This window comes from Hoplias malabaricus, chromosome 2 (assembly GCF_029633855.1).
Source record: "Hoplias malabaricus isolate fHopMal1 chromosome 2, fHopMal1.hap1, whole genome shotgun sequence".
Classification (NCBI taxonomy): domain Eukaryota; kingdom Metazoa; phylum Chordata; class Actinopteri; order Characiformes; family Erythrinidae; genus Hoplias; species Hoplias malabaricus.
The window spans coordinates 75,394,896-75,420,273 of record NC_089801.1 but is presented as its reverse complement, the minus strand read 5'-3'; the positions used below and the strand labels follow the sequence as shown (position 1 = coordinate 75,420,273).

The 25,378-nt window shown below is 37.8% G+C and overlaps 2 protein-coding genes across 2 annotated transcripts; both read left to right on the top strand.

Annotated features, from left to right (window-relative positions):
• The first annotated feature begins 2,370 nt into the window (after nucleotides 1-2,370).
• Nucleotides 2,371-8,651, top strand: eif3f (eukaryotic translation initiation factor 3, subunit F). Its single transcript, XM_066661312.1, has 8 exons — nucleotides 2,371-2,529; nucleotides 2,716-2,786; nucleotides 5,211-5,290; nucleotides 5,413-5,550; nucleotides 5,682-5,773; nucleotides 7,099-7,235; nucleotides 7,354-7,467; nucleotides 8,504-8,651. The coding sequence occupies exons 1-8, from the start codon at nucleotides 2,418-2,420 to the stop codon at nucleotides 8,579-8,581; spliced, it is 822 nt and encodes a 273-aa protein (XP_066517409.1). The 5' UTR covers nucleotides 2,371-2,417; the 3' UTR covers nucleotides 8,582-8,651.
• Nucleotides 8,652-9,216: 565 nt separating this feature from the next.
• On the top strand, nucleotides 9,217-22,197 carry zgc:77880 (zf-DHHC domain-containing protein). Its single transcript, XM_066662022.1, has 9 exons — nucleotides 9,217-9,348; nucleotides 12,379-12,467; nucleotides 13,601-13,674; nucleotides 14,224-14,336; nucleotides 14,464-14,525; nucleotides 15,191-15,311; nucleotides 17,287-17,359; nucleotides 17,484-17,628; nucleotides 21,215-22,197. Exons 1-9 carry the CDS (start codon nucleotides 9,224-9,226, stop codon nucleotides 21,304-21,306), a joined length of 894 nt encoding a protein of 297 aa, XP_066518119.1. The 5' UTR covers nucleotides 9,217-9,223; the 3' UTR covers nucleotides 21,307-22,197.
• Nucleotides 22,198-25,378: the final 3,181 nt, after the last annotated feature.

Genomic DNA, 25,378 nt, shown 5'->3' with positions numbered 1-25,378 from the left:
CAGGAGCGAGTTGCAGTAGAACTAGTTGAAATGACTAGAGACTGGACAGGGCAGTCTCCTGAGAAAGAAAGGGTCAGATCCACCAGATGTTGTACAGTAGGAATCTGCATGATGATAGCTGGTCATCCAGAATCACACCAAGGAATTTGATTAGGATGCAATAATGGAAATGTCTCTCCTATGATATGGAATTAGCATATTTGCTCTAGCCTTTCTGGCATGCTCCACTTGCCTCACTTGCTGGTCTGTGCTTCATTGGAGTGCTCCCCATGCCTTGCATTCTTGATTTGTGTCTCACTAGTGAGCTCCCAGTGCCTTGCCTGTGTGCTCCATTTCTGTTGATTCATAAGACTTCATAATCAGCCATCTCCTTCTAGTCACTTACTTTCAGTGCTCTATAAATCCACATAGTGAGCAACACCACTACATCAGGTAACCAGCCCATGGAATTTGTGCCTGTGATGTTAATATATGACAGCTTCTGATGTGGTCTAAAAAACACAGAATCCAACCAAACATCTCTTAAATGGAATATACAGGCTTTACTCACAGCAGTAGAAGGACTCTTTTTAGCAGATATTTTTCCTTGTGAACAACTAACATTCATTCATTCATTATCTGTAACCCTTATCCAGTTCCAGGTCATGGTGGGTCCAGAGCCTACCTGGAATCATTGGGCACAAGGCGGGAATACACCCTGGAGGGGGCGCCAGTCCTTCACAGGGCAACACTCACACATTCACTCACACCTACGGACACTTTTGAGTCGCCAATCCACCTACCAACGTGTGTTTTTGGACTGTGGGAGGAAACCGGAGCACCCGGAGGAAACCCACGCAGACACAGGGAGAACACACCACACTCCTCACAGACAGTCACCCGGAGCGGGACTCAATCCCACAACCTCTAGATTCCTGGAACTGTGTGACTGTGACACTACTTGCTGCGCCACCGTGCCGCCCTGAACAAATATTACAAATAACATAAATTTTGTAATTTGTACAAATAATTCTTCTGTAGTGCAAGTTTCTTATTTATTTATTTATTATTTTTTTATTTGTGTATGTATTTTTTATTTTTTATTTTTTACTTTAGCACACACTAAGGAGTATGCTCATATCACCTTGGTCCTCCACCAGTTTCAAAGGCTTCCAGTTACAGATAGACACTGCCCTCTTCTGGATGTTGTACCTGCAAATATAATGCCTATAAAATACAGTGTAGAAGTCTGGGCGGCATGTTGATGCAACAGGTATTGTAGTTGTCACACAGCTCCAGTTTCCTGGGGTTTGAGCCCCTTCTTGGGTGTCTGTTGGGAAGGAGTAGGGTGTGTTCTCCCTATGTCTATGTGGGTTTTCTCTGGGTCCTCCAGACTACACTCACAGTCCAAAAAACACATTGGCATGTGGACTGTCCATACAAATGTCTCCATAGCTGTGAGTGTGTAAGTGACACTGCGTTTAGTGGCCTGTGGTGGGTTGGCACCACTTCCAGGATGTCTTTCTGCCTGCACCCGGGGTCTCCATGTAAACCTCAGTGCCACCACAAACCTGAACTTGATAATTAGTACACACAATAAATGAATGTCTGATTTGCAGTGTCAGGAGAAGACAAATATTTTTTGGCTTGCGAATAACTGTCAGTGCTGCAGTGACACTGATGTGTTAGTGCTATGAATGGATCAGAGACAGCAGGGCTGCTAGAATTTTTAAACCCATCAGACCATCACTGCTGGTCTGAAAATAGTCCTCCAGCCAACAGCATCCTGTGTCCACTGATATGACTAGAGGACAACGAACACAAGCTGTGCAGCAACGGATGACCTCATGTCTCTGCCTTTACATCTGCAAGGTAGACCAAAGAAGATGATGTGTCTAACAGACTGGACAGCGAGAGGACACTGTGTTTAAAACTTCAAGCGGCGATGCTGTGTCTGATCCATTCATAAAAGCACAACATACACTGTTGACCACCATGTCAGTGTCACTGCTACCACCCAAATCATGCCTGCTGTGTGGTGGTCCAGACTATTGAAGATCAGGGTGAAATGGGGAAAATGAAGTATACAGAACAACAAATGGATTATAGAAGAGAGAGAGAGAGTGCAAAAAACTGGTGGACTACAGCCTGTAATTGAAGAACTACACAGTGCTCTTGTATAATAAGTAGAGCGGATTAAATGGATAATGAAATAGATACAAGGCCCTAATCCAGTGTATATACTTTAAGAAACAGCATTAGTTTTAATTTTGCTACAAGTGACTATGTTTTACATGATTCCTATCTTTTGGGAAAGCCAGTCCTGTCCTGGTTTACATTGTGTGACCACCATGGGGCAGCAGTAGACATTTTAGCTTCTTTTTTCCGCTGTCCCTCGTATATTCCCCGACACCGGTTTATCTCTTCCTCTGCTAAAAATGGCGGTCCACGGCCCCGTTGTGAAAATCCACCCGGTGGTCCTCGCTTCTATCGCCGACTCCTATGAACGAAGGAACGAGGGAGCGAGTCGTGTAATCGGCACATTGTTAGGTGAGATATCTAAACATGGACTAAGACCGTTTTATAAAGACGTTTCTGAAGCAGAAACATGGCTGTAACATGCGTTGCCGGCTAATGCTAGTCTCCATGCCTTTTCGACAGCGCTAACGCTTTGGAGGTAGCGAGTGAATCGTTTATTTATATATTTTAATTAATTCATGCGCTTTCTTTCTACAGGAACGATAGATAAACACTCCGTAGAGGTCACCAACTGTTTCTCCGTTCCTCACAATGAATCAGAAGACGAGGTAAAGAAATTAGCTGGAGGTTTAGCTTTAGCTTTAGCACGGCTATCACCGTGACGTATTCTGATACAATCTGCTAATTTCCCCTGTAATAGTCTGTTTGACACGTATTAATAACATATTTAAACATCTTCAAACAGCATTATGAGGTGTAATGTCTTGAATCTCAGAAGTAACAATGCTTCTTTTGTTGTGTGTATTATGGAACTGGCTGTGGCCACGGTTCCGTTAGAGAGAGAGATCTGTGGTGATGTGTTCGTGTATTGAACGATTCAAATGCTCACTGTGTTAACGCCACTACATCTTTGTGATTTAATGCCCCCAAACGAGTCTCAGAACAACAATCAGAGCAATGTCTTTATGAGCAATGTGACAGTAAGGTATCATATCTCTCACATACTCCCAAAAGTATGAACTATGCTTTATCACTGGGGAAAAATGCAAAACAATTTAGTACTGACTTACTGCTCTTAAAATGTTCAGAAACATGCTTGTCAATAATGGGAATTATAAATATCAGTTGCTTATCAGAGGTGGAAAGAGTATCCAAATATTCCACTCATGTAAAAGGACTGTTATTTTGAAATATTACAAGTAAAACTACTGGTCTAAAAAAGTACTCAAGCAAAAGTAAAAATTTGTGCATTTGAAATGTAAAAACGTTAATTTTTACAGTATTGGACAGGAAAAATATTAGTAAAATTACTCATGGCAATGTCTATTTTTGTTTTGAAGTTGGTATGAATTAGGTCCTTATGCCTAGTCAGTGTTACCCATAGTAGGCAGCATTCAGCTTTCTCCCAGGTGTCAGTCTTCATCCAGTCTGCTTCTGTGAACTGGAAGACTGCTGAGTGCTGTCTAATAATACACTGACCTATGTACCTCCATATATACCCACTTCAAGACAACAGAAATATATGTTCATAATTTTTTTGATCAGATGATGTAACATCATTTACCTAATTAATAACTAGTTACCAGCAGATTGCAAGCTAGATAGATAATTTTATGAATCTCTAAGTTGTCATAGCAGCCATGATGCCTCAAATAGAGAAACGTGCAATAGGTTCAGTGAATTATGTTAATACACACTTAGAATACGTAAGTATGGGAGATAAGTAAAATAAATTGGTTCAGATCGAGTCATAACAATAGAGGTAACAGTTCAATAATACCAACTGATGCACAATGTATTTTTGGCAAATTTTAGCCTCTTACTAAAATAGAAAAACTTATTTTTAACTACCAACACAACGGTACAAGTCTTATTTAACCTACCTGTACATGCCCTACATGCACAGGTTTGATAATGGGTTTTTATAAGCTGCTATATCTCTCTTGGGGCAAACAGCTTTTGCTGCATTATAAAGGTGTGACCTTTCTTGCACTTGAAGCCGAAGTGGTCACTTAAATGACCAGGGATTAATTTCCATTCGGAATAACTCCGAATTTGACAGGTTTTCACATTCAGCTGTGTCTGCACCGGTGATGGACTTGTCTGTGTCCATGTTTCTTGTGATTTTTAGTGCTAGATTGCTCTCTAGCCTGTCATTCACTTCCAATGTGCTATTTTTCTTTCCTTGCATGTTCCTTTACTGAGTAAAAATGTAAATAATGTGATTTAAAATGTAGTGAAGCACAATACTTGAAGCAAAATTTACTTACACAAGTATACAAAACAACTACTCAATTACAGTAATGTGAATAAATGTTCCAAATTTTCTGAAGAGAGAGACAAAAAGTTTATATTGTTGCTGTCCATTTAAAAAATGTATCTCCATTTTTGTTGATTTTAGTTTATTACATTATTTGAACATAGCAGTTGTCCTTCATATTGTGTGATGAAGGGGGAAAAAAAAAATTATACTCCATTCCATATTCCATACCTTTTCCTGTAAAAGTATTATTTTGGAAGAGACATGTTTTTAATGGAACAGTGATGATATGCCTTTTGTACCACACTTATTAATGTATTTGGAGACATTTCCACATTAAATAGTCCAAATATAAGTCCAAAAATAAGTCAATATAACCTGCAGGACTAGAGTTAATATCCTCATATCTGTTGGCGTTTTTCAGTGATTTGTGTTGTCTAAAAATTAGGTTCCATTATGGACCTAGAGCTGTGTTTTTCTAAAACAATATGTAAATAGTCTCAAATAAATAAAATCTTAAAACCAAACTTGCGTGTTTGAAAGTGAAGTAATGTAGGCGTGGGATTGGGGTGATTGTACTTATGACAAGGTGTATATGTTGAGGGATGGATTGGTGTCCAATAAATGTGTTCAAGGCCCTCAATGCTGCTGTCCCGTCTGCACACCTGGACACAAAATATTAATGTTAAATTTAGAAAATATACATGTGTACAGAGATGGGTGTTCTTATTGGGTCAAGTATAGGTTCTCATTTTTTTCTTTCAAATCATAGGTGGCTGTGGACATGGAGTTTGCAAAGAACATGTACGAACTTCATAAGAAAGTTTCACCAAGCGAAGTCATCATTGGTTGGTAGGTAGCTGTTACGATATGAATTAATACATTTTGTTAATTTCACTTTTAATAAAAATGTAAAAGTTTGATGTGGTGTAGGTTGCTTTTATTTATTTTGAAAGTAATTTCTTGTATTCCAGGTATGCCACCGGATATGACATCACAGAGCATTCAGTTCTAATACATGAGTATTACAGTCGAGAGGCTCAGAACCCCATTCACCTCACCGTGGACACAGCGCTTCAGAGCAACAAAATGAACGTTCGCGCTTACGTCAGGTCAGACTTTCCAGCTGTCTCTGTGGACTGCAGAAGACATAATAACCTATAATATTAATATCTAGTAACTATTCTTTTCATTTACTCTTCTTTGTTTGTGTTGTTTTTTGATGTATTGTTTAATTTCACAGTGCACAGATGGGTGTTCCCGGAAAAACAGTCGGCGTGATGTTCACACCCTTAACAGTGAAGTATGTTTTCTACGACACAGAGCGCATTGGAGGTTAGTCATTGCATCTTCTGCAACATATGGTACAGGCAGAAATTTACTTACATGTGTAATTAGGCTATTTTCTTTCTTTTTTAGCTCAGTCTTTACTCTTGTATTTCAAGAAACTACTACTTTTTTGTCAGCTTTGACCACAATGCTAGACAAAAGGCAACACAGTTTTGATCAATAATTGAAGTTGAAGCTCTTTACTACTGTACTGAATTGGCTGCTGTATATCTTATTCCTCTCTTAAGCCTGGCTCGCACTACAGGATTTTAAAAAATCCTAACGGATGTTGGAAACGTGAGACACCCCAAACATAAAGACATTATTCACTGATTTTTCAGTGCTTGTTCATCGTTAGACCTCAAAGCCCCCATACCACACGATCCGCCCTGAATGAAACACCACACACTTTCCGATCTCTCACACACCGACAGACAGCGCCGCTGCTCAAAACCTTGCGGGAGTTTCAGTGCTCACTTACTCAGGCCGTGTCCAAAACAGACAGCAAAAGGTACCTTGCGCTCTTGTTGCCTCACAACCGAGTCACAGAATGTTTAATATTTCAGCACATTGCCTGGGCACCTGTATATTAGCGCGACCTCGCCAGAATGATTACAATGTTGGAGCCAAAACAGACAGCATTTTAAACAAGCTTTAACTACTAACACGAATCTGCACCTTCCTCTCTCAGAATATTGGCTCAGTAGCAGCACTACGCTCGTTTTAGACCCAGCCTGGATGTATATAAACATGGTGTTTGGTGGTGAAATAATCCCAGTTCGACTGTCATTGGTTTATCATCTTTCACGCTTCACTTTAACGTGGCGCCTCACACCAGAGAATCGGCGCCCACCCCAGGATTCTGTATCGTAAATATTGAACATTATTGGTGGCCCCGACTGCTCTGGGAGAAGATCAAAGGGGTAAAGATTGGGTTTTAGACTCCCCACACTACAGGATAATCTGGAAACATAATCATTTACGATCACCCTAAAATCAGGAACACTTGTGATTGTCATGAGGACTGAATCAGCCTCAAAATTGGCTCGATTATCCTGTAGTGTGAGGCAGGCTTTAGGAAGTTGGGATTGGGACAAAATATTCTGCTTTAAAGATTAGGGGAAAACATGTTTCAAATGATCAACTTTAAAGATGGAAGGAATTTTGGAAAACAACTTTGGTCCTTACTGTTTGTTTAACCAATTAATGTTGAAGAAATCTGGATAACAAATGGTGTGACTAGAAAGCAAAACATATGTTTTTAACAGATCTTTTTTTATATTAATAATTCATTTTGCAGTGTCTTATGCATGGTTGCTGTTGTTTTCCAGTTGATCTACTACAAAGGACACGGGCATCTCCCAGTCGCACCAATGGCTTGACCTCAGATTTGTCGCAGGTGTGCGGTGCAGCAGGACGCATTCAGGAAATGCTGACTACAGTTCTTGCATACATAGAAGATGTCCTGGTGAGTGTGTTAAATTTGCAGGAGGATTTTTTATTTGTTTGTTTGTTTAACCACAAATGTGTAAATGTTAGGATCAGCTCTATTATTAAATGTATTCTTCATGTATCTTCATTCCCAGTCTGGCAAGGTGATGGCGGATAACAGTGTAGGGCGATATCTAATGGATCTGGTCAACAAAGTGCCCAAAATCACTGCAGAGGACTTTGAGAGTATGCTTAACTCCAACATTAATGTGAGTAACATTTCAACATGTTTATTTACTTTTCCTTTGTTTATATGCCTGCCCTGGCAAAAATGTTGGAAACGCTACACTGAGGAAAAAAATACAGAAATGACGCAAACCAAATTTTGTTTAGCTGATAGTCATTCTGGCATCATGACACCTATATAAAATAACTTATATGAATAAATGGGAAATTATTTACAGAAAATTGTGGAATCACTTTTTGTTGGAAAAATATATGGCAGCAGTTTGTAATGGACATTTTAAGCCAAATAGCAAAACAAATCTAAAAAAGGACATTGATCTGAATTTTAAAGGGAGTGCTTTTAGACTTTTTAATGAGATGTTTTTAGACTTTGGTTGCAATTATTTTGTTAACGATTATTAATAAAATGGTGAGGGTAATAAAAAGAAAACATAACTAAACACAACGTGCCTTAAAATGTAAAACTTACAACAAATAAATCAGGAACATTTGAGGAAACGGGACATGGTGGTGGTGAAATAACTGAATGAAATAGGATTTAAAAAACCAAGTGAATACAAGCAGTAACACCTAAGCAGAAGAAATCAAGGTTCCAGTGGGCTAAAGAGGAGCAATCATAGAGTGTGGATGATTGGTTGAAAGTGATATTAAGTGATTAGATATGAATTTGTTTGTTGAACAATTGATGATTGATTGAATTGGCCTCTGCCCAGGAAATAATATGGGAACATTTTTTCTGGTGTCGTTCTAATAAACATGTATCTGTCAGGAAAAAAAACTGTCAGGTTTCCCATAATTTTTTTTTTTTTTTTTGTGAAGATGACATTGTGTTTCAGGGTGAAAATGTATCTTGGGTCAAAAAATTACTAGTACTTAAAATGTGTTTGTATTTTTTCCCTAAGAATTAAGTGATTTCATAATTTTGCCCTCTACTTAATGCCATTTGTTAAAATAATTTAATTTGAGTGAACATCCTCTGTGTCCATTTTCCCATTACTTTTGCCTTTGGTAGTACATTTTGCATGTCGGTTTTGCTTAAATTATTGTTGTTTTTCACAGGACCTACTGATGGTGACATACCTGGCAAATCTCACCCAAGCTCAGATTGCTCTGAATGAAAAACTAGTTGTTCTGTAACAGGGGGAAAAATAAAGTAATGTTCACCATTCCAGTTGTGTATGTTTGTCACTTCATTTCAATTCCTCACATGATATCTTCTGAATTTTAATGTGAATGTGTAATGTATAATACAGGGTATGTATGGTTACAAAACTTAGTTGTTGGTTGTTTTATTACTCATTTATTGTAGGATTTCTTTAATCTGTTTTGATTATTATTATTATTTATTTTTTGATGATATCATACATTAATGTCCATTATTAAACTGTTAATTTTCAGTGCCAGACAGTTTGTTACCATAATGTGACTGATTATAATGTATTTATTTATTTATTTTTAAGTCTATTATTTCACATCAAACAATGATAGACAAATGCATTTAAAAAAGATAGAATTAAGATTTATATACCTAGACCATTCAGGGCTATTGCTTTGGACTCATTGACTTTAGCCTTATTTGACAAAATTATATTACTGTCAAACTTGGCTTTGTCAGTATTGCAAAATTAAACTACATTTATAATTGCATAGAACTGATGACAGTGCCCAGTAATGAGCCCTATTTACGAAAAAATGCTCTCAAATAAATGGAGGTGGACGGCAAACTTACATCACGACACCAGCTTGTTTATGACGTCACCAGGAAAACGGGATCCGAAGATGGCGTCGTTTCGCTGCCGGCGAGACCCGTGCGGCTGTATTTGTCTTATCTTAACGTATTTTAGCGTGTTCTATGCGGACTACGTGGTTATTCAGTATGTGCTGATCCCAGCGTACTCGGGAAGGTAAGGCTCTGCGTTAGTGTGCTTTGTTTAAAAAGTGTGAGGCTTCGTGATGATGGAGATACTGCACTCGTGTCGTCATGAGCGAGGCTTTCACGGTTGTTATTGTACTGTCTTCTTTAAAACCACACCGTACTGAACTGCAGTTTACACTTTGTTATTGAAAGACAGTTTCATCTGTGTGTGTGCTCATATAATACAAGCAAACTTTGTTTTGACTTGTCGCAAATGCGCTATCCCACGGCTCTAAATAACACCAGGACCATACGATATATCATTTGTTTACCACGCAATTAGGAAACACAAACCCAAGACTGGAGACGGCTTAGATACACTATCAGCTCATTTGTATTGTGTGCTTTAAGCATGTTCACTGTCTATGGCAAGCCGTTGAGACCGGTGATACAAATTCTAACTCAGTTCTAATTAGTAATAATGTATGTCTCTAATATAGTTTTAACATGCAGAAACGCTCAGGTAAGAACTACGAATTTATACAGGTAATGATGCAGATCTAATTAGTGATGTAGCCAGGATGACATACCTTCAATGTAATTCTGACGAGACATATCACAGTTTGTTTACATTGTATTTCACTCTCACCTGTAATTAGGCCTATTCTTACACTAGTGAACACTCCATGTTGTTATAGACAACTACAATTATTTGTTTACTATAAAACCTTACAGTTGCATATATTAACATTACTTTTGATTACTAAAAACTCCAGGTCCACATATTCTTAATGAAATCCTGATTAATAAATAGGTTAATGCAAGATGTCACTAATTCAGTTTTGAATTAGAGGATTAGAAGTAGAGATTCTGATCTCTGAAATGTAGTTCTGGGTATCTGCTATTTGGTTTTGGTCAATAAGAACATATTATCCATATGTGAAGCTAGAATTGTTACTAGTAAGAATGACACTGTACATATTGGCAACTACTAAATGTTAATTCGTAAAAAAGTAAATGTAGACACCCTTAAATTGAATTTTTTATTGAATGCAAATCAACTGTGTTATGACTAGTTCCTTTTAGAAAAACTGCATTACAGAGTTAACCACGTTTACTTAAATAAGATTTTCACAATGTCTTTTTGCTATACCACAAAGCAAAGGAATTTAAATGCAATTTATTTTGAAAATTTCTTTAGATAAAAGTAAGGGGTCAACAAATCCATTCATATATAAACAAAGTCATTCAAGCTATACTGATAAGAATATCTGATATATTTTATTTCACAGTAGGGGTTATGAGGAACTAGGCCTCTTCCTCTATTGTGGGACACCTTTAGTATCCAGATGATGGTGAACATTACCTAACCTTGGATCACTCTGTATTACAAACATGGGGGAATGTCCTGACTCTATGACGTGCTTGGTGAAAGTATTGACTAAACAGTTTCTCTCAGTGTCATGAGAAATACTTAGCTTTTTGTTGCTTTATTACTAGAGCCGCCATGTTCTGCCAAAAAATAACAGTCTGAAGAGGACCCTGATTGTGCACTTTATTCCAAGCAGTTCTTTAGCTGCAGCAGTACAGCAATATTCCGTGAAAACCTATGTTCTTTTTTTTTAATATATGCAAGTTATCAATTATCAAATCAATTTTAAATAAGCTCTTTCTTCATTTAATAAATCTGTGCCATTTGACTTTGGCCAAGTCATGTAAAAATGCCTGATTATTGCAATTTTAAAACTTTGCAAAATACACAGAATTAGTATGGAGAGAGTTTGAAAGTAACACATTGTCATTTATATCACATCTTACAAGATGAGATTCCAATACCCCAGGATACTCTGATCAAAGTTTCAAAGAAGTCAAATTGTTGTGATACTTTTCAGTTGGTTTGAGCAAAGTTCCATGAGCTAAGACTAATTCAGACTTTGTGAATGGTGCGAGTGCCTTAATGTCATTAAGGTGTATGTTGGCGCTGAAACAGGGTAATAGCACCCAGCCACTAAGACATGCATTCTTTTGTTTAATCATAGCTTAATTTTAAGAATAAGCAGTTCAGTGTGTTTGGGAATGGACTTGACTAAAGCAAATGAACGTTGAAAGTGTGTATAAATCACTACCCCTCCTCCCCTAGACAACCTGTAATTGCCAGAACAAATTAACACAATTTATTTAAAGGTTGAACATACCATGGTTCAGTGACAACTAAACCGTTAGGTTTAGAGCTTTCAACCCATTCTTTAAGCTCGTCAGTTTTGGCTAATAGACAAAGTTTTATGGGAACAGAATTCCTCAATGTCTTTGTTAGAATTTGTTGCAGCAAAATTGGCTTGACATCCAAGATTGATATGGACATTGCCAGACATCTTTAACAGCAATACAAAGAGTGCATGGCAGAAAATTGAAAAAGTAGAATGTAGTAATTTAATTCTGACTTGTGTTTAAGACAGTACCCATTAACAACAGATTCATGTTATGGAGTAGAGTCATAAAATGGCATGATAACAGCAAACTGACAGATTTTTGTGTTGTTTGTCAGTGGATACTGTTTCTCGTCTAGACAAGTGCTGTCTTTTGCACAGCTAAGAAATTGACAGAAAAGTGAATGGAACACCAAATATAAAGGAGTAAAGAGAGGAGGGTGAGTGTGGAAATAGCCATATTGCAAGATATCTGAGGACTCGCATTCAGGAAAGCTGCACTTAGCATAACAGCAACCTCCCTGCAACATAGCTTAGCATACCAGGTTTACTTGCTGGAAAACACACAAAACAAAGCAGCATCTGCTCCCTTAGTGACGTTTTTCTGACTTGATCAAAGTTCTTTTCAGATATTTAAACATTGTTCTAAATGCAAGGGTTGTATTGTTATATCTAAAATTGGTGGAATTTCTATTTATGTCTGGTGGAACTTGTAGTGGAATATATTAGTACATCCAATATTTGTAAACATATTTAGACACTGTTTTTCATTCATTTTTGCACCAATTGACAAATTACAATGTAAATAAAAAGAAAATGTATATTAACAAGTAAAACACTGAGATTTTACTCTTTTTATTTTTTGTTTGCAGTGTATGGTGTACCCTTCATGGATCAATATTTAATGCTATATTGTTACTGCTTCTGGCATGTCATTCAAAAGCTGTGTTTTCAGACCCAGGTGAGTGTCTCTTTGAACCATACACTTAAAGTCCTAAAGACAATGATTGAACATGCAAATAAATATTCAGATGCTTAAATGGTCCTTGTCTAAGAGTGTAGTTCAAAGTATTTTGTATGATAGAAAATTTAACTTAGCTCTCTGGCAAGTGGGTAAGGATGCTGAACCCCAAGAAACATAAGTTGTATTACTTGTTTTGTTCTATTTTTCTGTTTTATTTTTATTTTTATTTATCTATAGTTGGACTTATATAGCGCCTTTCACGTAGGCATGCACCAATCCGACTTTTTCAGTTCCGATACTGTAACAGATACTGATACATAAACTTTGCATATCGGTCGATACCCCATACCGATCCAATACCATTGCTGAATTAATACACCTTACCTTTTGGGAGTAAAGGGTAATTGAAAGTGAACGGATCGGTCCTATTGTTCAGCCTATTTATCCGATACCTCATCCAGCTAATTGTATTAATATATGGACCGATATCCAATCCTAATATTGGATCTGTGCATCCCTACTTTCTAGACTCCCAGGGCGCTTTACATTCAAAAAGGCACAGAACGCCATTCCAATCAACATCAATCCACACCCACATTGACGAGAAACCACAGCGAAACATGCACAACATACTCTCAACAAGGAACAACTGTCCACCTGGAGGACGGCATCGGGCACTAGGGCTTCACCCAGGAAGGGTGTCAATCCTTATCTGGACATGCACACATACAGATATTCATTCACATGCACACTCATTCACTCACACACACATATACATTCACTTACTCACAAACGAACCAGGAGTGTTTTTAGTATTAGCCAATTCACCAAACCTCCATTTTGGAGGAACATGGAAACCCCACCCATTACTTGATTTACTTGTTTCGCTCATAATACTTAGCTAGTTTGATTTTGCCTTCTATGCTACCGTTAAGACCTGTTTTTTTCTGGTCACTTACACAAATACACGATATCTGGAAAAAATATGAATCTCCACACCTACATGTGAATAAAAGCAAGGAAATGGTCAACACATAGAAAGCAAGCATAGAATAAAGCATATTCAAGGCAAATTGATGGTATGTGGGTATCTATTTGGCTGTGTGTAAGTAAAATGTGTTGTTTCACAGGAATGGTGCCTCTTCCTGAGACAGCCATTGACTTTTCAGATCTGAGGTCTCAGTCCAACCGCATGAACGACAGGGTGAGTTCTCAGGTTCCAGAACAGTATGCAAAAAACAAATCAAACAAACACCCAACATTAGAATAAAACCAAATAACTTTATTCCAGTAAGTGTGATGTTCTGTGTGTGAATGTGTTTGCTTAACTTTTTCCAAATCTCTCCTCATGGCAGTCTTATATTATTTGAGGTTCTCATCCAATACCTAGATTTACCAGTTAATAAATAATGATTTTAAATAATGTGTGCTGTTGATTTAACAAATTCATGCAATCGAGGAGAATCTGAACAAAACATTGTTCTTCAAAATCACTCACACCTACTACTTTATAGAATATATCTATCTATCTATCTATCTATCTATCTATCTATCTATCTATCTATCTATATATATAAGAAAAGAGTATATAAAATATTGTCAAATTTAGCTTTGTATGGTCAGTGCAAATCAGTGTATTGCCAGTCCTAAATCATAAAAGCAAATCTGGAACACCCTACTGGTCTTGGCCAGTTGACTGCAGTTGCTTTAAAGGTGTTTGGGAAAGGCTTCACATTCTGCACTGTTTAAGCAGGGGTGCGAAGGCTGGACCGTGTGCAGTCGCTGTGAAACATATCGACCTCCACGTGCACATCACTGCAGAGTGTGTCAGCGCTGTATCAGACGCATGGACCACCACTGTCCATGGTTAGTCTCCTGGATCATCACCCTTCTAGCTCTTCTGTATCTTCATATCACTTTTCCCATCTCTACCCATAATATTATTTCTTTTCTTTGTGAAATTTTTATTAACATATGCTGCAACATTTTTTAGGATTAACAACTGTGTTGGAGAGCTCAACCAGAAATATTTCATACAGTTTCTTTTCTATACTGGTGAGTGAGAAGAGCCTGTTGAATGTTAGTAGATTTTAACTTAGCAAAAAATATGCTGATATTGACTACTTTAATTTAGGTAACTCATTGTACAGAAAACAAAATGATGAAAGTATGCACTCTAAAGCTATTAACTCTACCATTACTAAATATTTAAAATGTGGCTACATTGTATTGACATATCATTCCACCAAATAAAAGTTTATAAGCAGACCTACAGAAAGTAATTATGATGAGTTCATCATATTTTTTGTTTGGGAAAAAAAATATATTTATCTTCTTTTAATTGCTATTAAAGATAAAAATTATTACAAAACGTATATTGCCATTTTTATTAAAACACACAAAAAAACGTTAATCTAAAATTTAAGCATTAGTACACTATGTTCATCACCGCTAACATTAAAATCACCACCTTTAAATCACCTAAAACCAAATGTACCTTTGGCTACATTTTCCCCAAAGAACAGAACAAATTGATGCAAAAGCTTTCTTTTCTTGATTATATATACGCTGAAAAAAATTTTCCTATGCCTAATAAATACAGACATTTATTTGATTATTTACCATGAATAAACTAATTTTTGTAGCTAAAATTAGCTGTCTCTTAGCCACTATACTGTTTAAGATAGGTGTCTTTTTTTTACTTGTTTGCATTTCTCTAGGTATGGCTAGTCTGTATTCTATGGCTCTCGTGGTGTCTGCATGGGTGTGGAGAATACGGAGTGAAAAAGAAGGAGATGTAGAGAAAGAAGGAGAAGAGGCTCCCAGCAAGCATCTGATAGTGTAAGTATGGTCACTAAATCTGCAGAAAAGTATAATGAATTTAAATGACTTATCAATTAAAATATAAATAACATAGAGTAATTCTGCCTCTTTTTAAATTGGGTCCATTATTGAGTATAGAAGGCCTGAAGGTCAAGGTGAATAAAAAAATTTAAATGTATGTTCCTGAAACTGAAATTCCACATTATTCGTTTTTTTCTGCCACAGAGGGTCTGTGTAGAAAATGGAAGGGAAAACGGGAAATTGCTCTTTATCAGATTTTTGATGGAAAACATAAGGTGGCTTAAACCGGGAAAACCAGGAAAGTTCTCTGTGCTCTGGGCAACTCAAGCCACGTTTATTGTTCTGTTCGTATAGCTACTGTCTGTTTTAAACAGGACATAGCCAGGGATAAACGGATAGAGTCAGGACAGTGTCATGACTAATTCAATGTTTACAGCAGTTCAGACATATTTGGAAAGAGTGTTGAGTTGGGTCTGTTTTTGTATTCAAATATAACCATATCGCTTTACCACAAGAAAAACAGACAAACGGGAAATCTTTATATTATTAAACTGTTATGTATTGTGGGATATTACTCCGTAAGTAGTGTACATCGGTTGTTCGCTGGATTTGCGGTGCATTGTGGGTAAAAATCTAGTGTACTATATAGGGAATAAGGTCACACTAAGGATTCAGACAACAATACAAAATGGCCGACACACAAAATAGAATAGGGAGCGATTTCAGACACAGCCTTGATCCCATTTACTGTCTATGGTTGATCCGATTCATCCCGACTGCCTGATGCTCAGAATAGATTCATTGGGAGTAGACTCCTCATCAGTAAATACATGTAGACGTTATTTGGTGAGATGGCTTTGGACTCATACTCTGAATATTGGATATTTCACATATCTGCCACATTTTGCAGGCATGTGAGGAAGATAGGCTTCTTATTAAGATTAATATGTATATATATATCCATCCATTATCTGTAACTGCTTATCCAATTTAGGGTCGCGGGGGGTCCAGAGCCTATCTGGAATCATCGGGCGCAAGGCGGGAATACACCCTGGAGGGGACGCCAGTCCTTCACAGGGCAACACAGACACACACACACACATTCACTCACACTTTCGAGTCGCCAATCCACCTGCAATGTGTGTTTTTGGACTGTGGGAGGAAACCGGAGCACCCGGAGGAAACCCACGCGGACACGGGGAGAACACACCAACTCCTCACAGACAGTCACCCGGAGCGGGAATCGAACCCACAACCTCTAGGCCCCTGGAGCTGTGTGACTGCGACACTACCTGCTGCGCCACCGTGCCGCCATATATATATATATATATATATATATATATAGGCGGCACGGTGGCGCAGCAGGTAAGTGTTTTTTATATATATATATATATTTAAAACCAAAATCTTGAAATCTCTTAAAGGAAAACAGGTGTAATCTTTGACTTGTGTAACTCGCGTTGCACATATTCACTTATTGGTTTGCGAATGTGCAACTTTTATGCATGTTTTATACAAGTGTTTAAATGTGTTTTGCACAATATTCACCACAGGAACTGGGGCAAAACTGTGAGCGTATGATATTTTTGTACTTGTGTGTGTAGAATTGGATTTGTGCAGCTGCAATGATGAATTTGTAAAGGTGTAACTGTTAAGTTGTATTTGTGGGAGAGGAGTTTGCGACTCCTGAAGAGATTTATTCTGTGAATTTAAATTTACTGACACAACTAAAAATTTCATTGTCATAGGTGCTCAGGGGTTTTGCACCAAATATACCTCCATATTTTGTTAACCCTCAGGCAGTAGTAGGAAGGAAATAAAACTTTTCATGTACAAGTGATGCTTTCCTGTTAGTTTCAGGAAAATACATGAAACATTTTTATTGACCTTGACTTTCAGGGCTTATGTAATTTTGAGCTATGTAACCAGTGCCATTAACGACCTTCTGTCTTTTTTTTCTTCTGTATCACAGTGCACACTACATCATTCTGTTAGTGGAGTCCATTCTGTTTGGTGTTTTTGTCTTGGTGATATTTTATGACCAGGTGTGTACCTTATTGTGTCTTTCCTAAGATGGCAAAAGGAATCCCAACACAAACAACACACAATGTTACTTTGTACATGATGACAGTGCCATTTTGACAAAAATGCTTTTCCCTTCCCCAACAGCTTGTGTCAATTATAACGGATGAGACACCCATTGAGCAAATGAAAAACAGACTGATGAAAGACAGACCAAACAGTGGACAGTTGACACACACAACACACACAAGGAAGCCCAAAATTGCATTGCTGCGTGAAGTGTTTGGACGAGGTGAGTGCATGTGGTCAGCTGTATCTTTCGGATGGAGATGTGAGAGTAAATTTGTTCCATTACTTGCAAACAATGATATGAAACTTAACAATGATGCAGAGTAATAGCTGAGTAAATGCTAATTTATATTTTATAAATGATGTGAAATCCTTTAATTTTTTTATTTTCAATCCTTTTAATTTAATTCATGAAAATTCCCAATTAAAAGCAAATTTACAATTTTATTTGTTTTACTTAAAGTGGTAACTAGTTTTATGAGGGTGGACCCACGCATTTTAGCAAAAGATTATATATATATATATATTATAAAAGAGCTCTAATCAAGGGATTGCAGGGGCTGATCATGGTGCCAACTTTGCTTTCCCACTAATAAAGCTGACTTCTATGTGAACCTGCCTGTAGGGTATCCTCATACAGGCCACAGCACTCATATTGCCTACACTGCAGTTGCACAAACAAAGTCAATGAGCTCCATGCGCTGTAGGTTTGTAGTCAAGAATGTCCAGCCTAAGGGTTTCCGATGTTGGTTGCCTTTATTCTGCAAACCTGCTGCAGTGAATTTTTGCCAAGTCATTTACTGAGAATGGCAAGCTTTCCCAAGCATTCAGTTCTAATCCAGTGATGGCATTTTGGAGAGATAATTTGCCCAGTAGTTTTCTGGGTTATTGTTGAATCTGGTTAGGTTGGTTGGGAGCCAGACATGAATCTTAAGTTTTGGGGGTTGTGCCTTGCTTTGACAGATGTGGGCTCCTGGCAGAAGCCCCGTGCTGATGAGTGGGAAAGTGATGTTGGGTAAAGGCCTTTTTTCTTCATGGTCCATTATATGCTCTTTGTGTTTGACAGAAAGCAATGCTGGGTTTTATATGGATTTTGATTTGAACTGTACAAATATATTTGATTTGTAAAGGGTGGGGGCATTAGGTGATGTATTTGTTCATTTAATATCTTCTAAAGTAGGTTGGGATGTTGAATCCACACAACCTTGGTCTCATAATATACATTGCTGGACCACCTACCGAGCCGGAACTGTTACTTCAGCCATATTTCACATTCCAATTTGTGAACTAAATTTGGAACCGTGTGGCATGTTTCCACCAACATAAACTGGTTCGCAAACCATAAAAATTAGTTCCTAACTGGAACCAAAGAATAAAAGGTACTTCAGTGCAACCCATGGATGAATAATATGATATAAGACAGGAACACGTTCCGTTTGTGTGTTTCTGGGGCTGTGTTTGGCGTGACACTATGCATGTTGGCCAGAGTGCCTTGGTTAGTTCACAAGCTCAGCAGGACGGCTCGGAACTCGGCAACATTTACACACGTATTGTATCTCGCAGATAGAGGAGGACTGCTGAATTTGTGTTATGTCACGTGAGTGTGTGTCTTTGCCTGAAATAGATGGAATTGGTGTGGAGAGATTTTGTGGCTGCTCACAACCTCACACAAATTCACATGTTTTACTCTAAGCTGTTACACTGAATAAATAAGTAACTGTAATTCTTAAAATCAACAAAATGTTCTTGGTCTTCTTTGTTCTTTGGTGGTAGATCTAGTGCTGATTTTTAAATAAAATAAACAAGAAAAACACTGATGCTTGTGTTATATATTCTGAACAAAATTTTGTACTCCTTTTTTCATTTCTGCTTTTATTACCTGCCCTTCATATTTTCTGTACAACACAATCACATAATAAAAACCAAATGTAAACAAAGATATTGATATGAAGCACCAAAGCTTCTCCAGATCTTCCAATGACAAGGGAATGTATTTTGGGCATTTCCTGTTTTTGAAATGCCAGAAACACCTCTGAGACAATGGCTATATGCCTAATGATTGTCTGGCTAAACTAGGCTTGTCTAGTTTCTCTTTGCTCTTGTTTTGAATTGTTTTGAAGTATAGACTACAGCCCTCAGGTTGAATTCATTTAAATTAGCTTCCAATATTTCTGCCTCAGCCTTATCAGCATATCTTTATATTTCTACATGGAGTGCTTCAAGGGTAGTTTGTTTAACCTTTAACTCAATTTTCTGCTCTGGCGTGGGCTGCTTTGGCCTTTGCCCATGCAATTGGGTCCTAGGTATAAACCATCTGGCTAACTAAGAGTCAAAAATTTTGCCTATCCAAGACTCGTTATCAAAAAAAATGTTAAGAGCAGTATTAATAAAAAATTAGGCATTTACAATGAGCATAAAATTGTTAATATACAACAGAAATATAGATATGAGTCTGTCTTAGTTTTATAGATTAGCAAGAGACTACTGGTCTCAGAAATTAGTTAATAGATGCTATCCAAGCAAGAATGAGAGTTAAGTTTATTTAAACCAACCTACAGGTAAAAATATATCAAAACCTGTTATTTCAATATGTTGATAATTGATCTATTCATTATATTCTGTTGGATTGAGGTGTTCATTGAGGTTGTTAGAATGAATTAGACAGCGTCACTCACGTGTGAAGAGAGTAAGGATGTTTTATTTGAAAGTAGAGATGGAAACGTTTACATAGAGGTTACCAGGTCATGACTTGGTCACTCTCTCCCACCATCAGTGGGAGCATACACAAATTATAGAAAATGTTATCACCCATAACATCATTCATAAACAATCTTTCCTTCAAGCATCAATGTTATAAACCTATGATACAAAGAAGAGACCAACAACTCTGAAAGATATTTTCAGATATATTTATTCTATTGTTAGTTTAATGTGAATAATTATATTTGTGATAAATTCAATGTATAAAATTAGAAACAAATTCAAAGAGGCTTCAAAGAGGAAGTGAAAACCTGAATTCTCTATAATGAAGCTCCTGCACTACTGTGTTTGTTGTTCAGTGTTGTTTAAGCTTATTAAATACACCTGCATTGACAACTCACTGGCTGGTTTATTAGATATACATACACATTAACTGTAGTTCTCCCTCTGTATTTTCAAGGCATGTTGTGTGTGTTGTGCTTGTACAATAAAAAGTAAAATGAAAGCAGTAAAACTATGCAGCAAGGAAGTAGCTGCTGTCATTAATTGTAAATCTGGTTTAACAGCCTGAGATAGAACTGCTATCAGTTGCTGTAAATCTGATTAAACAGCTACATGCATGGGCTCAGCCACAACAATGATGCCATCTTCTTCTTTCTACATCCACTGCCTATTCTCCCAGCACGATAAATGTTCACTTAATTATTTTACAATTATAGAGCTGTTGTTCCCATTCACAGCTCCAAAACACAGTTCCCATTCACTGGTTAATTTATTAGACACACCTACATTGTTGGTCCACTGTTGGCTGGGTGCTTTTGATTGGTGGACTGCTAAGTCCATTGAAGGGTTTGAAAACTCTTGCAACATTGCTGAGTCTGATCCAACGCAACATACAGTAACACACCACCACATTAGTGTCACTGTAGCCCTGAGAATGACCCTCCGTCCACATTACCTGCTCTGTGGTAGTCCTGTGGTGGTCCTGCCCATCAGTATGCGGGGTGAAGAGGGGCTAACAAAGAATGTAGAACAACAGATGGACTCCAGTGAACATGGAGGTCGTGTTATTCTGTATATCTTGCTAAACCTTGCCTTATTTTTTGTAGGGTCTGTGCTGTGTTGGCTGTTCCCTCTCCATTCTTCACCTCCATCTGCTGGAGGAATCAGTTATTCAGCTGTCCCTGATTATGACGTCTAGAATTGACCATCACTTCAGTGTTACATTGGATAAATGACTGTGTTAACGAGCTGCAGCTAAGTGTTACATTGAAGAATGTCGGAGCCGTGTATGAAGGGTGACGCCTTTGCATTCTGGACCATACCATAATCTGTGTATACACCACTGAATTACACAGATTGCTAATTTGGTAAGAGTTACTAAGCAGAAAATGTTATATTTGTGTCTTTCTCTCTTTCATTCTTTACTGCTTTCTTTCTTTGTGTCATTCATTCTATGAGTGTTTCTCATTGGGATAACATTTATGCTTTATTAATGCTCTAATTTGGCTTGCAAAACGACAGTATTCATTTGCATGAATAATTAAATGAATATCTGGATCAGCAGTCAGCTAACCCAGATTGGCCACAGTTATCCACATAGTATGCCACAGTCACGCTGTAGTCACAGTGAAGTAATCTGCTACAGTGATTATCTGGATGTGAGGGTTTGTGTGTAATATGTTGAGATTCTCACAAATGAAGGACACGTTCTTTCTGAGTTTACCTGATGTTTCTACTCAAAATCTACTACCTTGATATATGCATTGCTTCAAAATTCAAATATTGATGTACAAGGTAAATGCTGCTAGGTAAATGAGCACAGGAATTATAAGTAAAGATGATAATGTGTTTTTAAAGAATTCCTTAGAGTAGGCAATGTATCGATTAATTACTACAGAACAATGCAGTAAGACTTTTTAAACCGCACAGTGAGTGTCAGTCACTATTGTGCAGTCACTAAACTAATGTGCAATATATAATACTACTAAGTACATTCTGCACTGGTCAGGGGGCCTGTGGTAAATTTAATACTAATATTCTGAGGGCTTTATAAAATCTTTCAGACACACACAGTAACGTGGTGTCTTATTTACCTTAAAGATTATGTCTTCTCTTTTCTTAATAAACATATCATTTTATTTATTTATTTATTTATTTATTTATTTTTCATTTAGTGATGTTTCGTGAAACTGGATTTGTTTGGGTTTTTGAATGCATAGATTTTGTATTATCTTAAATGTACAGAAAATAAATATTTTATAAGCATACATTACAGAGAAAATGGTGCAGCGTTTCCAAGGTACAGGCTTTGTTTTGGGTTTGTTTGGTTGTTTTGGGTTTTTTTTCCTATGTCTTTTATGTAATGAATTTTGAATTTGCTTGTTGAAATGATGCGGGAGGTGTGTACATAGAGATGTGGACAAATTTGTTAGTACCCCATTTGAAAATGAATGAATTATTGCTTATTCTAGGTTTTCTAAAATGGCCCGAACAGGTTTAAAAAAGTTTAAAAAATGTTTTATTTAATTAATATCACTTTTTTAAGCTTATATGAAGAAACATAGACTATCTGTTGCATTTTGACCAGACAGAAAAGGCTGTAAGGAAGATCAGAAAGAAAAATATAGGCAAGAAGGTTGAAAGTCCTGTGACTACTGCATAATGAGACATTTAAGGTCCATGGCCCTGTAGACAACCTCCCTGGATGTGGCTGCAAAAGGAAAATCAAGCACAGATTGAACAAAACACTACTGCAAATGGTAATCAAAAGCCTATGAAAACTTAGTAGTCTGCGTCAGTATCTGATTGCACCACGCATTACTTTTTGAGTGACAGTAGGCTCAGTGGAAGAAGACCTAAGAGGGATCCACTGACTGGAATTTGTTAAAATGTATATTGACAAGCAAAAAGGCTTTTGGGAGAATGTCAGTTGGACAGATGAGACAAACCTGAGGCACATTTTTTTTCTTTTTTGGGGCAAATCACATCAGGACTGTGAAAGATTTATTTTTATCCCTCTGTGAACAAAGAGCAGAGCACCATACAACAACACCGAGGAGGCATGATTATGAATTGGGGCTGTTTTGCAGTGTCTGGTATGGATCAGTGTAATCCCAAGTATTTCAAGGTATTTTGGAGCACAACTTACTGCCCAGTATTATTAGATATCTCTGTCTCAGACGCAGGTCATGAGAGCAATGATCCCAAACACTGTTGATCTGAATTCTATTGGACATCAAACGGCACCCAGACAGCTGATGTAGTTTGCTAAGGAAGTGTGTGTCAGATGACCTATTTAATGGTGCTGAAGTCTCACTGAGAGCAAAATAAAAAGTATGTTTACAGTGATTGCCTCCAAAGCTTGTCAACAAAACATTAGGTTAAGGGTCCGTTTTTCTTTGCTTTAATAATTAAAAATACTCTTCTGAATCAAAAATATATTCCATATTAAATATTTAATCAACTTTGACGGATGCCAATTAATTTGATCAGTTTCAGTTATTTCAGATAAAAATGTGGATTATATTTTTATGGAATGGTACCAAAAAAATTGTCCACACCAGTAGCTAATCATGTCTGATGATGTTTACATTGATATTTATTGTACTTTTTCTGTGATACTGTCCAAATGCTGCTCTGACTTGTGAAGTAAAGGACATCTTTTAACACAACTGTGTATTGTCTCTTTAAATAGATGTGTTGTCTTTACGTGTCGTACGTGGTCATGTTAGCTAGCAGAGTAATGTTATCAGGTATCAGTGTTTAGCTAAAAGCTACTCTTGTGAATATCCCTTTTATGATTCTGCATTTATTAGTGTTCATAAAATGTGAGACACAAGTCAAGTATTTTACGCATTAATTACTTATCCAGTTCAGGGTCACGATGGGTCTGGAGCCTACCTAGAATCATGGGGTGTGCAATAACACAGTCTGGACAGGCTACAGTCCATAACAGGGCTGTGTGTACAAACTAAAGTGCCCATAGAAAACCTGCACAAACATGGCTGTAACATACCAAAGAACATACCAGACAGTGAACCAAGGTGGGACTCAAACCCACAACCTCAGGACCTAGAGTGACCCTACCCCACCGTGTTTACCCACCTCTCTGCCTGCTGCGCCACCGCCTTTTATAGTTTAATTCATTCATTCATTCATTATCTGTAAGCGCTCATCCAGTTCAGGGTAGCGCTAGGTCCAGAGCCTACCTGGAATCATAGGGCACAAGGCAGGAATACTCCATGGAGGGGGCGCCACTCCTTCACAGGGCAACACACACACTTACTCACACACTCACACCTACGGACACGTTTGAGTCGCCAATCCCCCTACCAACGTGTTTTTGGACTGTGGGAGGAAACCCACGCAGACACAGGGAGAACACACCACACTCCTCACAGACAGTCACCCGGAGGAAATTCACGCAGACACAGGGAGAACACACCACACTCCTCACAGACAGTCACCCAGAGTGGAAATCGAACCCACAACCTCCAGGTCCCTGGAGCTGTGTGACTGCGACACTACCTGCTGCGCCACCGTGCCGCCCTTTTTGTAGTTTAATTTAACATTAAATTAGGTTTATCACATGTAGTGTCACAGTCACACAGCTCCAGGATCCTGGGGTTGTGGGTTCTAGCCCCGCTCCGGGTGACTGACTGTGAGGAGCTTGGTGTGTTCTCCTCATGTCTGCATGGGTTTCCTCCAGGTTTTCTAGTTTCTTCCCACAGTCCAAACAGAACACGTTTGTAGGTGGATTGGTGACTCAAAAATGCCCATAGGGGTGTGTGTGTTGCCCTGTGAAGGACTGATACCCCCTCCAGGGTGTGTTACTGCCTTGCGCCCAGTGATTCCGGGTAGGCTCCGGACCCACCGCGACCCTGAACTGGATAAGCGGTTACAGATAATGAATGAATGAATGATTGTATATGAAGCTATAACATAAATGTTTTAAATAAACCTCAACATTTTTAATACAGGTAAGATAACAAAAATGGTGTTTTTAAATTAAAAAGATTTTTTACTCAACTCTACTGGTAAACCGAAAGATATGGGCGGATAACTGTAGATAAGAATTTTGAATGAACAGAGTGTAAATATAGAAACGGCCAGTGTTCACAGAGGAAATTATCATTGATGTTGATCATGTGAGGACTGTGTGAAATTTGACCTGGAGAATAACACCTCCAAAAAAAAAAAAGGTGCTCCCGCTCCGTTTATCCCGTCAGGGGCGGTACGCCGGTCACGTGACCGCTCTGTTTATGTTTTTG